Raw genomic sequence first — 17903 nt, 5'->3', positions numbered from 1 at the left:
AAAGTGGCCAAGACTGAAGCTAAAACTGCACCTAGCTACAATGAAGTTTAGGTAAATAGCAAGTTCAAATGAAGGCTTCCTCCAGATACTTGTCTAGATTTAATAGCAGGTATGGATAAATGTTTGGAAGATAAGTGGCACTGCTAATCTAATACTGCTGAAAAGCAGAGCCCAAGTATTGGGAATGTATTTCTATTTGACATAATACATACAAACATTCATTGCAAAGGAAAGGGGGTAGGAAACACATATTATTGTTCATTTTGAATGTGCATGTGTAAACATCTTTTATGCTTCACTTGGAAGAAATTAAAAGTGAAATTAACGAGGTATTTAAAATCTGGTTAGTTAGGTCATTTGTTTTGGCAAGTCAGCCTGTGAAAGAAGCTTCATGCACGGCGAGAAATTTTATTATTTTAACTCTTTAACATTTACCCCAGGAAGCACAGTACATAAGGTTTTAAACTGACAGCAGCCAATAAAGTTAATGAATGGAAAAGCATAGTAGCATTCAGTAGCTTGTGAGATAATTAGGACAAAGATCCAGAGAAGAGAGAATACTGGTAGAGCAGAGCAGCTGGTTGAATGGAATTGATGTTCAGTGGGATTCAAAGCCACCAGATAGGAAACTGGAAGAATCTTTTAGACAATAACTCTTAAAATGCCAGAATCATTCTTATTTGGCCATGCATTGTATACTTAGCAAAGGAATCTATAAAGGGAAGGAAACTGGTGTCAGAGTGTAAGGAGGATTATTTTCTGAGACATAGAAACCTTATACCAGGAATGTCTTTGTCGCCTTCGCCAACTCTTTCTGCCACCTGTGGCAAGAGGTGAAAATTCATGTTCTCTGGGAAGTCCTACTGTGGGCATGAAGGGAGATGACACCCTTAATCCTGCCTTTTTAAGGAGATTTAAGTGCATCAGTGACCTAAGGAAAATCATTCAAAATCCTCAGGACACTTGCACAGTCTTCATTTTAGAAGAATACACAATTTCAAATTACATGGCTTTTATAAAGAAAAAGAAGGATCTCCAAAACAACCCTTCTGTCAAAGCAAATGAAAACCAATAAAAATAATTAAAATTTTTAAAAATTTTGATACTTTACAAAGTGAATCACTGTGGATTGTATACTCTTGGTCTCATAACTGTGTGAGGTGAGCCTGGCATATATCAGCTTATTTGATAAATGAGAAAAAAGCTCAGAGGTTAAGTGACATCCTAGGGGTTACACAGCTGGTCTTAGACAAAAGTCTTTTTCCACAGGTGTCACGAGGTAGGGTCACAACTAACAAGGACACTGAAGTGTCTAAACATTCAAACAGATGGTATTTGACATCTGATAAGAAAAAACACACTTCAGGGGATCCTAAAAACACTGCTGAGGGATCCCTGGGTCATAGTTAATTGTACCATGTAGGAATAATTTCTGCTCAGCAACTCATTACTTGTTTCCTTAACCTAGGTTACTTTTGCAGCTTGTTTGATTCAATCCTGCTTTATGAAGCTGTGGTTGGATATATAATAAGAAACCTAGAGGTCAGTATTTGGATATACTTTTGGTCCCTGGGTACCTTTGGACTCATTCACTTCAATTTCATTCAAGCTCTTAGAGACAATTTTCCAACTACTATTATTTTCCATAGACACAAAAGTAAGAAAGTTGATGAAATCTCTTGAAGTAGCAAAGTGTTATCAACTCATTCTGGGGCTTTCCTGGTAGCTCAGTGATAAAGAATAAGCAAGTTAATGCAGGATACTCAGGAGGTTTGATCCCTGGGTCAGAAAGATCCCCTGGAGCAGGAAATGGCAACCTATTCCAGTATTCTTCCCTGGGAAATCCCATGGACAGAGGAGTCAGTTAGCTACAGTTCATGGGGTTGCAAAGAGTAGGACATGACTTAGCAACTAAACAACTGACTTATTCTAAATAAGACTGAGTTATTCATAAGATGCTAAAAATCTTATTCATTATGATTTTTAAATTCTCTTTATAGACACATAAATATCCATGTGTGTACACATTTCAAAGTGGCCAAAATGGCCTTTGTAATGTGAGAGGAAAATGAGTTAAAAGTGTTTAAGAAATGCCTGATGATGCCTAGATTGGCCTAACCTTTATTCACAACACATTGGGAGATCTGAACTGGCAACAGATTTGATGTGGCAGGTTCCTGAAAAGTAGCAAGTTATGGTGGGTATTTCCCCAAAGAACCATGGCACAGACAGATCACCTCCCCAGTATCCCGGACACTGATGCTGCAAGGTTAACCATGTGCAGATGAAGTGAAATGACACTACATGGTGATGGTTCTTATCAGCAAGGCTTCCACAAGAATTCTTGTGGGCTTCCCTGGTGGCTGAGATGCTAAAAATCTGCCTACAATGCAGGAGACCTGGATTCAAGCCCTGGGTTGGGAAAACTGCCGGGAGAAAGAAATGGCTACCCACCCATTATTCTTGCCTGAAGAAGGCTATGAACAGAGGAGGCTGGCAGGGTACAGTCCATGGGGTTGCAAAGAGTTGGACATGACTGAGTGACTAACACTTTGCTTTCTTTCCACTTCTTGCAAGGGTCTGCTGCTGCTGCTGCTGCTAAGTCGTGTCAGTCATGTCCGACTCTGTGTGACCCCATAGCCGGCAGCCCACCAGGCTCCCCCATCCCTGGGATTCTCCAGGCAAGAACACTGGAGTGTGTTGCCATTTCCTTCTCCAATGCAGGAAAGTGAAAAGTGAAAGTGAAGTCGCTCAGTTGTGTCTGACTCTTAGCGACCCCATGGACTGCAGCCCACCGGCCTCCTCCATCCATTGGATTTTCCAGGCAAGAGTACTGGAGTGGGGTGCCATTGCCTTCTCCGCACAAAGGTCTAATGATGACAATGATGATATGTGTTTGTGCATCTAATTAAGATGGGGTGGTGAAGCTGTGTGTGTGTGTGTGTGTGTGTGTGTGTGTGTCTGAAGGAGGTTGCAGTAGAGGGTGAATTGGAGAACAGGACCCCAGATTTGCAGCAGAGTCAGTGAGATTACTATAAACTAAATCTTTGTGTCCACTTAAAATTTCTAGGTTGAAGCCCTAGAGGCCAATGTGGAAATGGGGCCTTTGGGAGGTAATTAGGGTTAGATGAAATGAGAGCTTCCCAGGTGGCCAAGGGTAAAGAACCTGCCTGCCAATGTGGGAGAAAGATCCCCTGGAGAAGGAAATGGCAACCCACTCCAGTATTCTTGCCTGGAAAATTCCATGGACAGAGGAGCCTGGCAGACTACAGTCAATGAGGTTGCAAAGAGTTGGACACAACTGAGCGATGAAGCATGCACACAAGATCATAAGAGTTGGTAGGGCCCTGATGATGGGATTCATGCTCTTTTGAGAAGAGACCTCACAGAGCTTGCTCTGTGCCATGTTAGGATGCAGAGAAAGTAGCTAACTGCAAGCCAAGAAGCTGGTCTTTGTCAGAACCTGACCTAATCCCAGACTTCTAGCCTCTAGAACTGTGAGAAAATAAGCTTCTGTTGTTCGGGTCATCTGATCTATGGTATTTTGAGTGACAGCCCAAGATGACTAAGACAGAAATAAATTTTTGTTAATAGAAGTATAGGGGAGATGATTGAGTGGAACACAGTTGTGAGGAAGGGGAAGTTACGTGGTAGGAAAATCAGTGAAAGTGTGCTTTAGGATTTATAATGCATAGAATTAATTACAGATCATGCAAATAGATGAGGGGTTTTATAGCTTTTCTAAAATGCTGAATAATGTTACTGAGCAGATAAACTGCTGAACAGATGTTAAGTAGCTGTTGGTGATGACCCCCTTGGTTCCTCTTGTAAGGTAAGAACATCAGATCAATGATGGAATACAAAAGCCACAAATGGTGAAATTTTTAAAATTTCCAGCTTAAAGATCTTTTGAAAAATATTTTAAGAGGGGAAATCTGCAACCTTTATAGCCTGTTAATGAGAAGTTTCCTTTATGTACTTTCAGTAAAGGGGCTTAAATTTTGTAAAATAGCACAGATTAATTCAGGTCTTATTTTGGGCTTTTTCTTTTTTAAAGACTGAAAAGTAGAAAGGGCATATTTTCCCTCGGTTGGAAAAAGGAATTCGATCATTTACCTTAAGGGTAAATAAAGATCAAGTGCCAATGTTTAGATTAGCATCCAATTTACTAAAGACCTCTTCAAGAAAATTAGAGATACCAAGGGAACATTTCATGCAAAGATGGGCTCAATAAAGGACAGAATGGTATGGACCTAATAAAAGCAGAAGATATTAAGAAGAGGTGGCAAGAATACACAGAAGAACTGTTCAAAAAATATCTTCATGACCCACATGATTATGAAGGTGTGATCATTCACACTCACCTAGAGCCAAACATCCTGGAATGTGAAGTCAGGTGGGCCTTAGGAAGCATCACTATGAACAAAGCTAGTGGAGGTAATGGAATTCCAGTTGAGCTGTTTCAAACCCTGAAAGATGATGCCATGAAAGTGCTGCACTCAATAAGCCAGCAAATTTGGAAAACTCAGTGGTGGCCACAGGACTGGAAAAGGTCAGTTTTCATTCCAATCCCAAAGAAAGGCAATGCCAAAGAATGCTCGAATATTGCACAATTGCACTCATCTCACATGCTAGTAAAGTAATGCTGAAAATTCTCCAAGCCAGGCTTCAGCAATACATGAACCATGAACTTCCAGATGTTCCAGCAGGTTTTACAAAGGCAGAGGAACCAGAGATCAAATTGCCAGCATCCACTGGATCATGGAAAAAGCAAGAGAGTTCCAGAAAAACATCTATTTCTTCTTTATTGACTATGCCAAAGCCTTTGACTGTGTGGATCACAATCAACTATGGAAAATTCTGAAAGAGATGGGAATACCAGACCACCTGACGTGCCTCTTGAGAAATCTGTATGCAGGTCAGGAAGCAACAGTTAGAACTGGACATGGAAAAACAGACTGGTTCCAAATAGGAAAAGGAGTATGTCAAGGCTATATATTGTTACCCTGCTTATTTAACTTCTATGCAGAGTACATCATGAGAAATGCTGGGCTGGAGGAAGCCCAAGCTGGAATCAAGAATGTTGGGAGAAATATCAATAAGCTCAGATATGCAGATGACACCACCCTTATGGCAGAAAGTGAAGAAGAATTAAAGAGCTTCTTGATGAAAGTGAAAGGGGAGAGTCAAAAAGTTGGCTTAAAGCTCAACATTCAAAACCAAGATCCTGGCATCTGGTCTCATCACTTCATGGCAAATAGATGGGGAAACAGTGGAAACAGTGGCTGACTTTATTTATCTGGGCTCCAAAATCACTGCAGATGGTGACTGCAGCCATGAAATTAAAAGGCACTTACTCCTTGGAAGGAAAGTTATGACCAACCTAGACAGCATATTAAAAAGCAGAGACATTACTTTGCCAACAAAGGTTGGTCTAGTCAAGGCTATGGTTTTTCCAGTATGTATGGATGTGAGAGTTGGACTGTGAAGAAAGCTGAGCACCGAAGAATTGAAGTTTTTGAACTGTGGTGTTGGAGAAAACTCTTGAGAGTCCCTTGGACTGCAAGAAGATCCAACTAGTCCATCCTAAAGGAGATCGGTCCTGAGTGTTCATTGGAGGGACTGATGTTGAAGCTGAAACTCCAATAATTAGGCCACCTGATGTGGAGAGCTGACTCATTTGAAAAGACCCTGATGCTGGGAAGGATTGACGGCAGGAGGAGAAGGGGACAACAGAGGATGAGATGGTTGGATGGCATCACTGACTCAATGGACATGGGTTTGGGTGGACTCTGGGAGTTGTGATGGACAGGGAGGCCTGGCGTGCTGTGGTCCATGGGGTCACAAAGGGTCGGACATGACAGAGACACTGAACTGACTGACTGACTATCATTATGATGTGGAGAAACTATCTTTCAAAATTCTGAATTCTCGTTTAGGTAACAAAATAGTTATATCCAATTGCCCAATATATGAAATAGAGAAAGCATCGTGTTTACTAAAATTCTGCTACTCATTTGAAGCAAGAAATTCAGTGCAACCTTCAATCAGATATCAAGACTAAAAGACCCTTTAAAAAGACACTAGCCTATAAATGCTGGCAATTTCAAACTATAACATTATTATTAATGTTTTGAAATATAAAAGGACTAAAATCATTAGCTAAACTTTGGTTGGTTTTGCAAATGAGATTCACTGTGGAAGTTTCTCAAATCTTCCAGTATTTGTAATATTTACATGTAAACTTTGTATAGTTCTAGAATTGCTTGATATTTGTATGCTGAACAAATATAAAAGACTCATATACCTACATTCAGTTGGGTGCCTCTAATAAAGTCCAATATTGGCAAAATTCGCTTCCCCATTGTCTCCATGTGTCTCACTGTGTCTTCTCTGGTCAGCAGACCGAAGGGAGTTTTATGTTCTAAAAATTGTAACAATAAACTTTTATACTATTTTTTGCTAGACATCCATTTCAAAATGCTTTTCTTAGCAAGCTATAAACAGACATCTCAATATTAATAGATATGAAATGTTTAGTACAGCAACGAGTCCCATCTCAAAGACTACAAGTATCACAATGAAAGATCTATGAGAAGAAAGGCAGAGGAGACATTGCCCTTTGGAGACCATCATTTATTCCTTTTGCTGTGTTTCCTGATTGAGATCTAAGGCACAGCCTATAACAATTCACCTCTCTCTGCAAAGTATGCTTTTCCTGAGTTGTGAAAATAAGGTTGTCATAAATGTGTCTGATTCTTGTCTTATTTCTCCCAGGTATTATTCAAGTGTGCAAATCCCATTGACTTTGAATGTAGCTTGAAGTTGAGATAAGCCTCGGAGGATGGAGTGCCAGACAAAACACAAATCCTTAATTATGTGAGTAGAGTTGAAGGGATAAATTCAGCCTGGTCATGAATTCAGCCTGCAAGTCTGAGACTTCAATTCTCCATGAATATTTTCTTGATTTTTGAAAGTTTTCAACTAGAATTACTGAGCACCACTTAACTAGAATACTCTTTAGGAGAGTAGAAGTCTTGGTTAATTACATAAGAAAAGAGTGGAACAGATATTAATACAATGGCAGATAATCCACATGATTTAAGGGGGGGGTCATTGTCTATACTTTTGATTTCATATGGTAGTTTTGTTGCATAATTTTCTTCTATGTTTGCTAATTGATGGTGACAAAAGCTTGTATTTGCTTGTATTCTTTAAGTGCCCCATGATTAGGCATTGGTGATAGTGTGATTGGGGTGAGATGTTTGGTGTGAGGGAGGTGGGTGCTCTTAGGGAACCAGAATTCCAGGTATTGTTGACTAACCCACAAAGAAGACTGGAAGGAGTTAAGAATGACCCAACAAACTTTTTGGGGCCCAGGCTCTACTATATGCTAGGCTTGAAATGAATAAAGCTTAATGAGTAATGCACATTATTCATTAATGAATAATTAATTGTGCCTTAAAACGGTACTGAAAGATAACAAGTCCAGGTGAATTACCTGTAAATGTTGGTAACTTCCTACTTGACACTTTTTCCAAAAACTTTCCATCTTCTTTGTTTTTGAACCCGAGAGTCAACAGATACTGTTGAGGAGGAAAAGATGACCAGTCAACTGTCTGAGGCAATACGTGGAGTCCTTGAAAGTCTAAAAAAAGACAAAGAACAAAAGATTTATCATTTTATTGTTTTCAGGGTATTTTCCCCCCTAGATTCCAAGAATTATACTTGGAAAAAGGGATAAATACAAAAATTAAAGATACAAAGTAAAAGTATGTGCATCAAAAGGTCAAATAGATGATATGTCAAAATCATACTTTATTATTCATATTTTTCTTAAAATATGAGCAAACACAAGGGATAGCAATAAAATACAGCTAGGTTACTTGGTCCTCATTTGCCATATTCAACATAATACAAAACTCAGGACCACAGGCTAGCAGGCTTGATATTTTTCTGTGTGACACTTTGCAAGAGAATTTGTTTTTTCTGTTCACAGTTTAAGAAAATAATATTATATGAAAGGAAAGAGAAAAATTACCAAGAATTAAAATAAATAATTAATTATAAAGCTAATTAATTTAGTTGCTATTAGCAGCAGCAGCAGCAGCAGCATTCCTCCTATAGCTGAAGGAAATTTAAAATGATAAATGTACTGACTTTTGTAATTAGACTTAATTTGTGTAATTAGACTTAATTTGTGTAATTACTTTTGTAATTAGACTTAGAAATAATTCAAGTGTCAAAACAATGGTTCTAAAACAAACTCTGTTCTTAATGACCACAAGAACTAATATTTACTTAGTAATTATTTTCTACCTTCCCTTGTTCTAAATATTTTCTGTTCATTTGGCTAATATTGTGTTAGTTTCAGGTGTATAGACAAGTGATTCAGTTATATATATGTATACATATTTTTTCAGATTCTTTTCCATCATAGGTTATTAAAAGATATTGAAAATAGTTCTTTGCGCTGTACAGTAAATCCTTGTTGCCTATCTATTTTATATGTAATAGTTTGTTAATCCCATACTCCAATTTATCCCTCCCTTCCTTCCCTTTCCACTTTGGTAATCATGTTTGTTTTGTGTATACATGTTCAGTCATGTCTCTTTGAGACCCAGTAGGCTGTAGCCCACCAGGCTCCTCTCTCCATGGGATTTCCTAGGCAAGAATACTAGGGCAGGTTACCATTTCCTGCTCTCGGGCATGCTCCCGACCCAGGGATTGAACCCATGTCTCTTGCGTCTCCTGCATTGGCAGGCAGATTCCTTACCACATGCCACCTGAGAAGCCCTTGTTTTGTGTGTATTCTCTAAATCCTCAAGATAACTTTACACCATTGGTACTGTTATCCTCATGTTACAAACAGGAGGCTGAGGTACACAGATAGGAAGTGAAATGTCTGGAAACACAGCCTGTAAGTGGACAAAGCAAGATTCATACTGGGCAGTCTGACTGTGGAGACCATGGACCTAACCACTGTACTCTGCTTTTGACTTGCTTGGCTTTGGGTTACTTTTGGGACAGGGACAAATATTAGCCATGGGGTCTTGGAGGCCAGATTTACCTCATTCATTTCCATTCTGAGTAATAATGCTTTATACAATAGACTTCTCAAAAAAGGATAATGAACAGAGTTTAATGAGCCCTCCCTACTTAACACTGCCAGGGAGGGAAAAAGATGAAATTCCAAATATCCTTGAATTATGATTTAGATGAAAATTTTTAATCTAGAATCAGAACTCAAATGGCAACTGTTCGAATATAGTCTTTGCTATCTGTAGTATTTCTTTTAAAAATAATAGACACAGTAAACCATTAGTGTTTTTATCTGCATTTTCTGACTCCTCCACCCACATTTTGAGCCACAAAACACTTTGTTCAAGCTAAAATTTAACTGAGAAGCCCACTATTTAAAGTCAGTAAAGGCAGGGTTTTCCGTTAGAAGCCTGAATCAGTGACCTCTGACCCTCATTGCTTGGCCCCATTTATTATCCCTCACGTGGAAGCCGTCTTGAAACCTCCCCTTCCCCACCACCAGAGGCCCAGTTTTTTAAAGCACAGTTTGGAAAACACTGCCGTAAGCTATGTGGCACATTTTGGTTAAGTAAATAGCATATGGCTGTCAAATAGAGTTAACATGTAGGCTGATAATTAAAAGAAAATATTACAAAATATCTTGTAAACACAAGCCCAGAAGAAAAAGATATTAAACATGATTTAGTCTTTGGTGACTCAGGATCTGATAACCACTCAGTAATATTGAAGACTGACAATTACATGGCCCTTCTTCTGTGTCCTACACAATACCCAGATTATCCTTCTCGCTCAATAACCACATAGAGCAGGACATATTATGCCTACCTTAAAAGTGACCAAACTGGAGCTTCAAGAAGTTACAAACTTATCCAAGGCCATACAACAAATGGAGGGCCAGGAATTGAGAGTCAGGCAGCTGGACATCAGAGCACAGGGCTTAACCCTCAAAATGACCCACTGATAATTATCATCACTTTGACAATCCATGGGAAGTGAGTTACAGAAACAGGGCAATGCCAATATGTAGATGGCTTTAGCAGACCCAATTCTAGATTGGACACTTCCTTACTCTATCTAGAAAAGTACAACAAAGGCTCAAGTTTCATAATTTTTTAGGCGCTTTAAATGCAGATTGCAATATAAGATGCTTCTTTAGTTGGTGTTTGAATTCCAAACTCTTTTTAAAATGATGGCTCATTTTTGTAAATGAGGTAAAATGTGATTTCTGCATTTGTAGAAAACTTCTTTGCCTTTGAAATCTCCTGCAGATATTCACAGACATACCCAACCAAGTACCTGTTTTACTGAAGTTGCCAATCACCCAATCATGTGAAAAGGCAGCTAAATAAAAATAAAAATAAAAATAAAAATGGATACTATTTTGAGCTGTGTGCTCAGCCATGTCCGACTCTTTGCAGCTTCATGGACTATAGGCTCATGGACTGTAGGCTCATGGACTGTAGCCTGTCAGGCTCCTCTGCCCATGGAATCTTCCAGGCAAGAATACTGGAGTGGGTTGCCATTTCCTCATCATTCTGATTAATGGTCATAACTTGTTTTCCTGGATTGCTATTATTCTTTTGCACTCTCTAAGAGCTGGCATTTCTAAATTGCTGCCATTTCCAGGAATTAGCATACTCTAGAGGTGGAGGGTAAGAGAAGGTGTGTGTTCCCTAGCGATGGTTTGCTCTTTTATCTGATTTTGCTTCCTCATTCAGAAGGCCCCAGGGCTTTCTGGTCAGGCTGGTGATGAAGTCTGGGGCCACCGTTTGGAGAGAGCCTTGGCTTTCTAGGTAACTCCAGAGACCCCCTGATTGAGTATGTTTAGGGTGTGCTGTGCATGGGCCGGTATTTGAGGTGAGTTGCAGGAGGCATCTTGAAATCTGGCATTTTCTGATATGTTTCTATTGCCGGAAACAGCCAATGTTTGCAGGGTCTGTTACATAAAAAGAATAAAGAATGACAGGTTGATCTCTTCTTGTTCTTAAATGTTTGATGGCTAAAGAGTGACAGTGGTTAGACCAACTAGAGAAACTAATATTAGCACTATAGCTAATTTATTATGAAATATATTTTCAAAAAGGTATTTTCTATTCCTTTTGGTGCTGTATATTTCATCTTGTTCAATCCATTGTTCAATTCTAGCTGAAGTTTTGAAATGTGAGAGGCCTCTATAAACATACTGCTAAATCAAAAACTATTTTTAAAGTATCATTTTTATTCCATTTGTATGCCAAATAAATTGCAGTTGTGTGAACATTTAGCCTAGCAGGTGGTCTATGACCCAAAATGATGACATACTACCAGATGTTGAATCTTATGTAACATTAATTTGAGCGCTAACTGTTCTCAGTTTTATGCTCATTAACCTCTACCTACGTCCAAAAAGCCCTGAGCCTCTGATGGGTATGAAAATTAACTAGACTATATTGTCCTTTGGTAGGAAAGTTGAATTGATTAAAGATGTCTTCTTTGCTCCTGTCATGTCAGAAGAAAACTTGGGAGAAATAAGTCCCTTAAGGCATTTGTTCACAATTTATCACAATTGCAGATGAAATTTAGATGACTAGGACCAAAACTATTATTAAAAAATCAGTTTGCAGGTATGACACAGTTCTAAATTTTTACCATTAAGGAAGCAAATGTTTTTAAAAAAATACTGAAGATAGATGATACAAACTTAGTTTCTTGTAGAAACGTGATCTTTCAATTCTTTGGCCTCCAAGTGAAAGACGTCCAACTCTCAGCAAAAGAGGGTCACGTTTGCCCTTTATCAAGAACCTTTCATTGTACCTCAGGAGGCTGGAGCTGACTGGCAGGTACTCAAGTCATTCTTGTTCTTGACCTTCTGTATGTCCCCTCCTTTCTCCTTGAAGTCACCTTCCTGAAGCTCAGTGACAGTTTCTGTCTCTCTGTCCCTCTCTTTGCCTTTCTGTCTGTCTGTGTCTCCCTTTCTCTCCTACCCACACGCCTACTGCTTCCTCTTTCTCCCTCTCTCTTCTGTGTGGGCTCTGGCTTACTGTTATTTTCTTCATATGAACACTCTTGTGGAAATTTCTCTATTCTTGTGGCATTAGCTACTACTTCTAATCAAAAGACGGGGGGATCCAAAGCCATAGTCTCATCTGCAAAATTTCATGCATCACATTTCCCAGTGCCTACTGGGACATCGCCATTTGCTCACCATTACAAACGTTACCTCACAAACAGCAAGTCTATACCTTAAAAGTGATTTTTGAAATCTCCACAACATGCCTCTCACCTTCTTTTCACCGGTATATTGTAGGAATGGCCATTGTTCACCCAATTGTTTTGGCTGAAAATTTTGAAACCATTGTTGACTTTTCTTTCCTCTTGTTCTCTGACGTTTAGGGAATCTCATTAAATCTGCCCACTGTAATACAACTCATATTAACCCCTTTCTTTGCATTATCAGTGCTAGCACACTGGTTAAATTTCTGATCACATAGCACCCGGATTATAGAAAACGTTTCCCAACAAGCCTTGCTACCACCAGTAACATTTCACACCGATATAGCTCCACAACGCCAACCAGTGAATACTCCTGAACTATCACCAGTATTACCTTTGTTGCTGTCACATCCTTCCTCAGGAATTTCGGTGCTTCTTTCCCGGTATTCAAGGCTCTCAATTGTGTGCATGTGTTTCGCAATCTATACTTCATTCCTATGTTTTCTCCAATATAAATCTTTCTCATCAACTCTGCTGATTTTACTAATTTGTAGCAGCCTGTGGTCATCCTGCCTTTGAATTTTTCTTTGTGCTTTAACACCTGAAACAACTTCCTATTCTCTCAATATTTCTTTTATTCAATCGATCACCATTCTTCCAGACTGTGCCTAATTTAAGTCCCACCTAGTTCATAAAGGGGCTTCCCTGGTGGCTCAGTGGTAAAGAACCTGCCTGCCAATGCAGGAGACGTGGGTTTGATCCCTGGGTTGGGAAGATCCTCTGGAGAGGGAATTAGCAACCCACTCTAATATTCTCACCTGGGAAATTCTGTGGACAGAGAAGTCTGGTAGACTACAGTCCATGGGGCCGCAAAAGAGTCAGACACCACGTAGCAACTAAAACAACAGTGCATAAAGGGCTTTCTAAGTACTTCAGAGTGAGTGAGTGAGTGAAGTTGCTCAGTCGTGTTCGACTCTTTGCAACCCCATGGACTGTAGCCTATAAGGTTCCTTTGTCCATGGGATTCTCCAGGCAAGAGTACTGGAGTGGGTCCATTTCCTTCTCCAGGGGATCTTCCTGACCCAGGGATCGAATCTAAGTCTCCTGCACTGCAGGCAGACGCTTTACCCTCTGAGCCACAAGTACTTCAGAACCTCTTCCCAAACTCTTAAAGAACACCTAGACCATTCATTCCAGAGTACATCTCCTCATGTTTAATGGGGCTATGTCTCATCACTCCAATAAGTTTTAATCCTTTTGAAGATAACATCTGCAAATGCAGGTTATCTTGCAAGTTATCTTCATGCCCCAAGCACCTAGTAGGTGCTCAGTCAGTACTTGAATCTAAAAAAAAAAACAAACAAAAAAACCTTTTCTCAGTCCAGTATTTTTAATGGTCCAAGTAAGAATAGAACTTCAAAAAATTCAAAGCTAATTAAATGTTCAGAGCTTCTGAGATAGGATTTATTTCTCTGTTACAATGGTGTGATCACTCACCTAGAGCCAGACATCCTGGAATGAAAAGTCAAATGGGCTTTAGGAAGCATCCCTACGAACAAAGCTAGTGGAGGTTATGGAATTCCAGATGAGCTATTCCAAATCCTAAAGATGATGCTGTTAAAGTGTTGCACTCAATATGCCAGCAAATTTGGAAAACTCAGTGGTGGCCACAGGACTGGAAAAGGTCAGTTTTCATTCCAGTCCCAAAGAAAGGTAATGCCAAAGAATGTTCAAACTGCTACACAGTTGCACTCATCTCATACATCAACAAAATAATGCTCAAAATTCTCCAAGCTAAGCTTCAACAATACGTGAACTGAGAAATTCCAGATATTCAAGCTGGATTTAGAAAAGGCAGAGGAACCAGAGATCAAATTGCCAACATCCGTTGGATCATAGAAAAAAAAAGAGAGTTCCAGAAAAACATCTGTTTCTGCTTCATTGACTATGCCAAAGCCTTTGACTGTGTGGATCACAACAAACTATGGAAAATTCTTTGAGTTGGGAATACCAGACCACCTGTCCTGCCTCCTGAGAAATCTGTAGGCAGGTCAAGAAGCAACAGTTAGAACCAGACATGGGCGGAACTTTCCAGAACGCTCGGTGAAAGGCGGAGGAGCGGCGGCTGCCCGAGCTGCGCACAGCAACGCGCTCCTTCCCGCTCCCCCACACCGGCATCGGCCCGCTCACCGGCTGTAGAAAATGGTGAAAGAAACCACTTACTATGATGTTTTGGGGGTCAAACCCAATGCCACCCAAGAAGAATTGAAAAAGGCTTACAGGAAACTGGCCTTGAAGTACCACCCTGATAAGAATCCAAATGAAGGCGAGAAGTTTAAACAGATTTCTCAAGCTTACGAAGTGCTCTCTGATGCAAAGAAAAGGGAATTATATGACAAAGGAGGAGAACAGGCAATTAAAGAAGGTGGAGCAAGTGGTGGTTTTGGCTCCCCCATGGACATCTTTGATATGTTTTTCGGAGGAGGAGGCAGGATGCAGAGAGAGAGGAGAGGTAAAAACGTTGTGCATCAACTTACAGTAACTTTAGAAGATTTATATAATGGTGCAACAAGAAAACTAGCTCTGCAAAAGAATGTGATTTGTGACAAATGTGAAGGCCGAGGTGGTAAGAAAGGAGCAGTAGAATGCTGTCCCAATTGCCGAGGTACTGGAATGCAAATAAGAATTCATCAGATAGGACCTGGAATGGTTCAGCAAATTCAGTCTGTGTGCATGGAGTGCCAGGGCCATGGGGAGCGGATCAGTCCTAAAGATAGATGTAAAAGCTGCAACGGAAGGAAGATAGTTCGAGAAAAGAAAATTCTAGAAGTTCATATTGACAAAGGCATGAAAGATGGCCAGAAGATAACATTCCATGGTGAAGGAGACCAAGAACCAGGACTGGAGCCAGGAGATATTATCATTGTTCTAGATCAGAAGGACCATGCTGTTTTTACTCGACGAGGAGAAGACCTTTTCATGTGTATGGACATACAGCTGGTTGAGGCATTGTGTGGCTTCCAGAAGCCAATATCTACTCTTGACAACCGAACCATAGTCATCACTTCTCATCCAGGTCAGATTGTCAAGCATGGAGATATCAAGTGTGTGCTAAATGAAGGCATGCCAATTTACCGTAGGCCATATGAAAAGGGTCGCCTAATCATTGAATTTAAGGTAAACTTTCCTGAGAATGGCTTTCTCTCTCCTGATAAACTCTCTTTGCTGGAAAAACTTCTGCCTGAGAGGAAGGAAGTAGAAGAGACTGATGAAATGGACCAGGTAGAATTAGTGGACTTTGATCCAAATCAGGAAAGACGGCGCCATTACAATGGAGAAGCATATGAGGATGATGAACATCATCCTCGGGGTGGTGTTCAGTGTCAGACCTCTTAGTAGGGCCTGTGAATAACACTCACTGCTGGTGTTTTATTTGCAGTAGTGATTGAGTGAAGGACTATAATCATAATATGCTCACTACTTGCTTTTGTTTTAATATTCAACTATAGTAGTGTTTAAAAGTTAAATGAAGAATAAACTCGAATATAAAAGCTCAAAAAAAAAAAAAAAAAAAAAAAAAAAGAACCAGACATGGAACAACAGACTGGTTCCAGATCAGAAAAGAAGTACATCAAGGCTGTATATTGTCACCCTGCTTACTTAACTTCTATGCAGAGTACATCATGCAAAATGCCCGGCTGGATGAAACACAAGCTGGAATCAAGATTGCCGGGAGAAATATCGGATATGCAGATGACACCACCCTTATGGCAGACAGTGAAGAGGAACTAAAAAGCCTCTTGATGAAAGTGAAAGAGGAGAGTTAAAAAGCTGGCTTAAAACTCAGTATTCAAAAAACGAAGATTATGGCATCTAGTCCCATCACTTCATGGCAAATAGATGGGGAAACAATGGAAATAGTGACGAACATTTTTCTTGGGCTCCAAAATCACTTCGGACTGTGACTGCAGCCATGAAATTAAAAGATGCTTACTCCTTGGAAGAAAAGCTGGATGACAAACCTAGACAGCATATTAAAAAGCAGAGACATTACTTTGCCAACAAAGATCCATCTAGTCAAAGCTGTGGGTTTTCCAGTAGTCATGTATGGATGTGAGAGTTGGACCATAAAGAAAGCTGAGCACTGAAGAAATAATGCTTTTGAATTGTAGAGTTGGAGAAGACTCCTGAGAGTCCCTTGGACTGCAAGAAGATCAAACCAGTCCATCCTAAGGGAAATCAGTCCTGAATATTCATTGGAAGGACTGATGCTGAAGCTGAAGCTCCAATATTTTGGCCACCTGATGCAAAGAAGTGACTCATTAGAAAAGACCCTGATGGTGGGAAAGATTGAAGGCAGGAGAAGGGGATGCCAGAGGATGAAATGGTATTATGGTATCATTGACTCAATGGACATGAGTTTGGGTAAACTCCGGGAGTTGGTGATGGACAGGGAGGCCTGGCGTGCTGCAGTCCATGGGGTCACAAAGAGTTGGACCTGACTGAGTGACTGAACCAAACTTAACTGAAATTTAGAAAAGAATATCACACAATCTTTGTTTTTCATTTTCCCTAAGCATTAAGTGGTTTCTTGTCAGTTTACAAAGGATGAGTGAGGTAAAATAATCTGTATTAGATAACTCAGGGCAGTTGGTGCTCGAATGAACAGACCAGCTCTGCTGAGACGAAATAATGAGTTTCGTATTCAGGTTGTGCTCTTGATGCAGCTTGTTCTCTGGGAAACGTGGACTCTTAGTCACTAAGGAGATGGGATGAATGGAGAACCCGGCTTAGTGAAACTGTCAGAAGCACCAGAAAAGCAGCTGCAAAAATATGAACTATTGAGTATAGATCAGCTGACTCATCTCTATGTATGAGGGACTGCATATTTTCATGAGGCTACATATCTGTAAAATTTGAGCTCTCTGGACATAAAGTACAAAGCACAGATACCACCATCATCAATATTTTCCGTTGGACACCTCAACATAGCCACAGTCAACAGACTGTGGATGAATATTTCTAAGCAATTTGAAAAAAAGAGAAAAGTCATAGAGATTTTAAAACTTTTTAAGAAGTATGCAAATTTGCCAAGGTTCTCTTATCACCTTTCTCTGAGTTTCATTTCCTTCTCTATTTTCCAGTGTCTATGTCATTTCTCTGCCCTTTGTCCATAACAAAATGTTCTGACATTTTGGGTTAGAGCAAAATCTCATTTCTAAAGGTCCCAGTTGTTCACTGTGAGATGGGACCATGTCAGTTTTATATGACTTCCTTTTAGTGCTCAGTTTCAGAGTTTAGTTTCTCCAGTCCCTTCATAATGCCAGCACTTTGTCACTCCTTCTTTCCCAATCATTTTCTGAGCTTTATCTTGTACTTCTTTTAATACCGATACCTCTGTCTTGGAAGTTATCCACAAATTCACATCAGCAAGAAAATAGCAAAAGGCAGCAGCTTTTGCAGCTAACCTATCATTATTGCCCCCCATAAATAATAAAAGTTTCCACTTTTAAAAGCATAGTGTATTTTGATTTTTGCATTTGATGTGTGAGAAAGCTATATGTATAATGAATCTTTGTATAAAAAATTGTATTTTCCTGTTGACCTTCGTTATAATGTCAGAGCTGTAGATGCAAGCGAAAAAAATTGGTTTTCATTCCTAATTTTCC

At 39.8% G+C, this 17903-nt stretch overlaps 1 protein-coding gene and 1 pseudogene across 4 annotated transcripts in view; one reads left to right on the top strand and one right to left on the bottom strand.

Moving 5' to 3' along the window:
• Nucleotides 1–17903, bottom strand: part of SPATA16 (spermatogenesis associated 16) — a 269495-nt gene that overhangs the window by 37100 nt on the left and 214492 nt on the right. For 3 of the 4 annotated variants that reach the window (XM_069579806.1, XM_069579802.1, XM_069579823.1), the window contains exons 7-8: nucleotides 7502–7648; nucleotides 6312–6424 (exon numbers count right to left, since the gene is read on the bottom strand). In XM_069579806.1, coding sequence (XP_069435907.1) covers nucleotides 6312–6424; nucleotides 7502–7648 — 260 coding nt within the window. The remainder of the gene's footprint in view (nucleotides 1–6311; nucleotides 6425–7501; nucleotides 7649–17903) is intronic. The other variant, XM_069579816.1, reaches the window with a different exon arrangement.
• Nucleotides 14320–15785, top strand: LOC138435317 (dnaJ homolog subfamily A member 1 pseudogene; annotated as a pseudogene).

Source organism: Ovis canadensis, chromosome 1, assembly GCF_042477335.2.
Source record: "Ovis canadensis isolate MfBH-ARS-UI-01 breed Bighorn chromosome 1, ARS-UI_OviCan_v2, whole genome shotgun sequence".
Lineage (NCBI taxonomy): Eukaryota > Metazoa > Chordata > Mammalia > Artiodactyla > Bovidae > Ovis > Ovis canadensis.
Note: the sequence above shows the minus strand (reverse complement) of the source record. Positions and strands in the feature narration are given on the sequence as shown.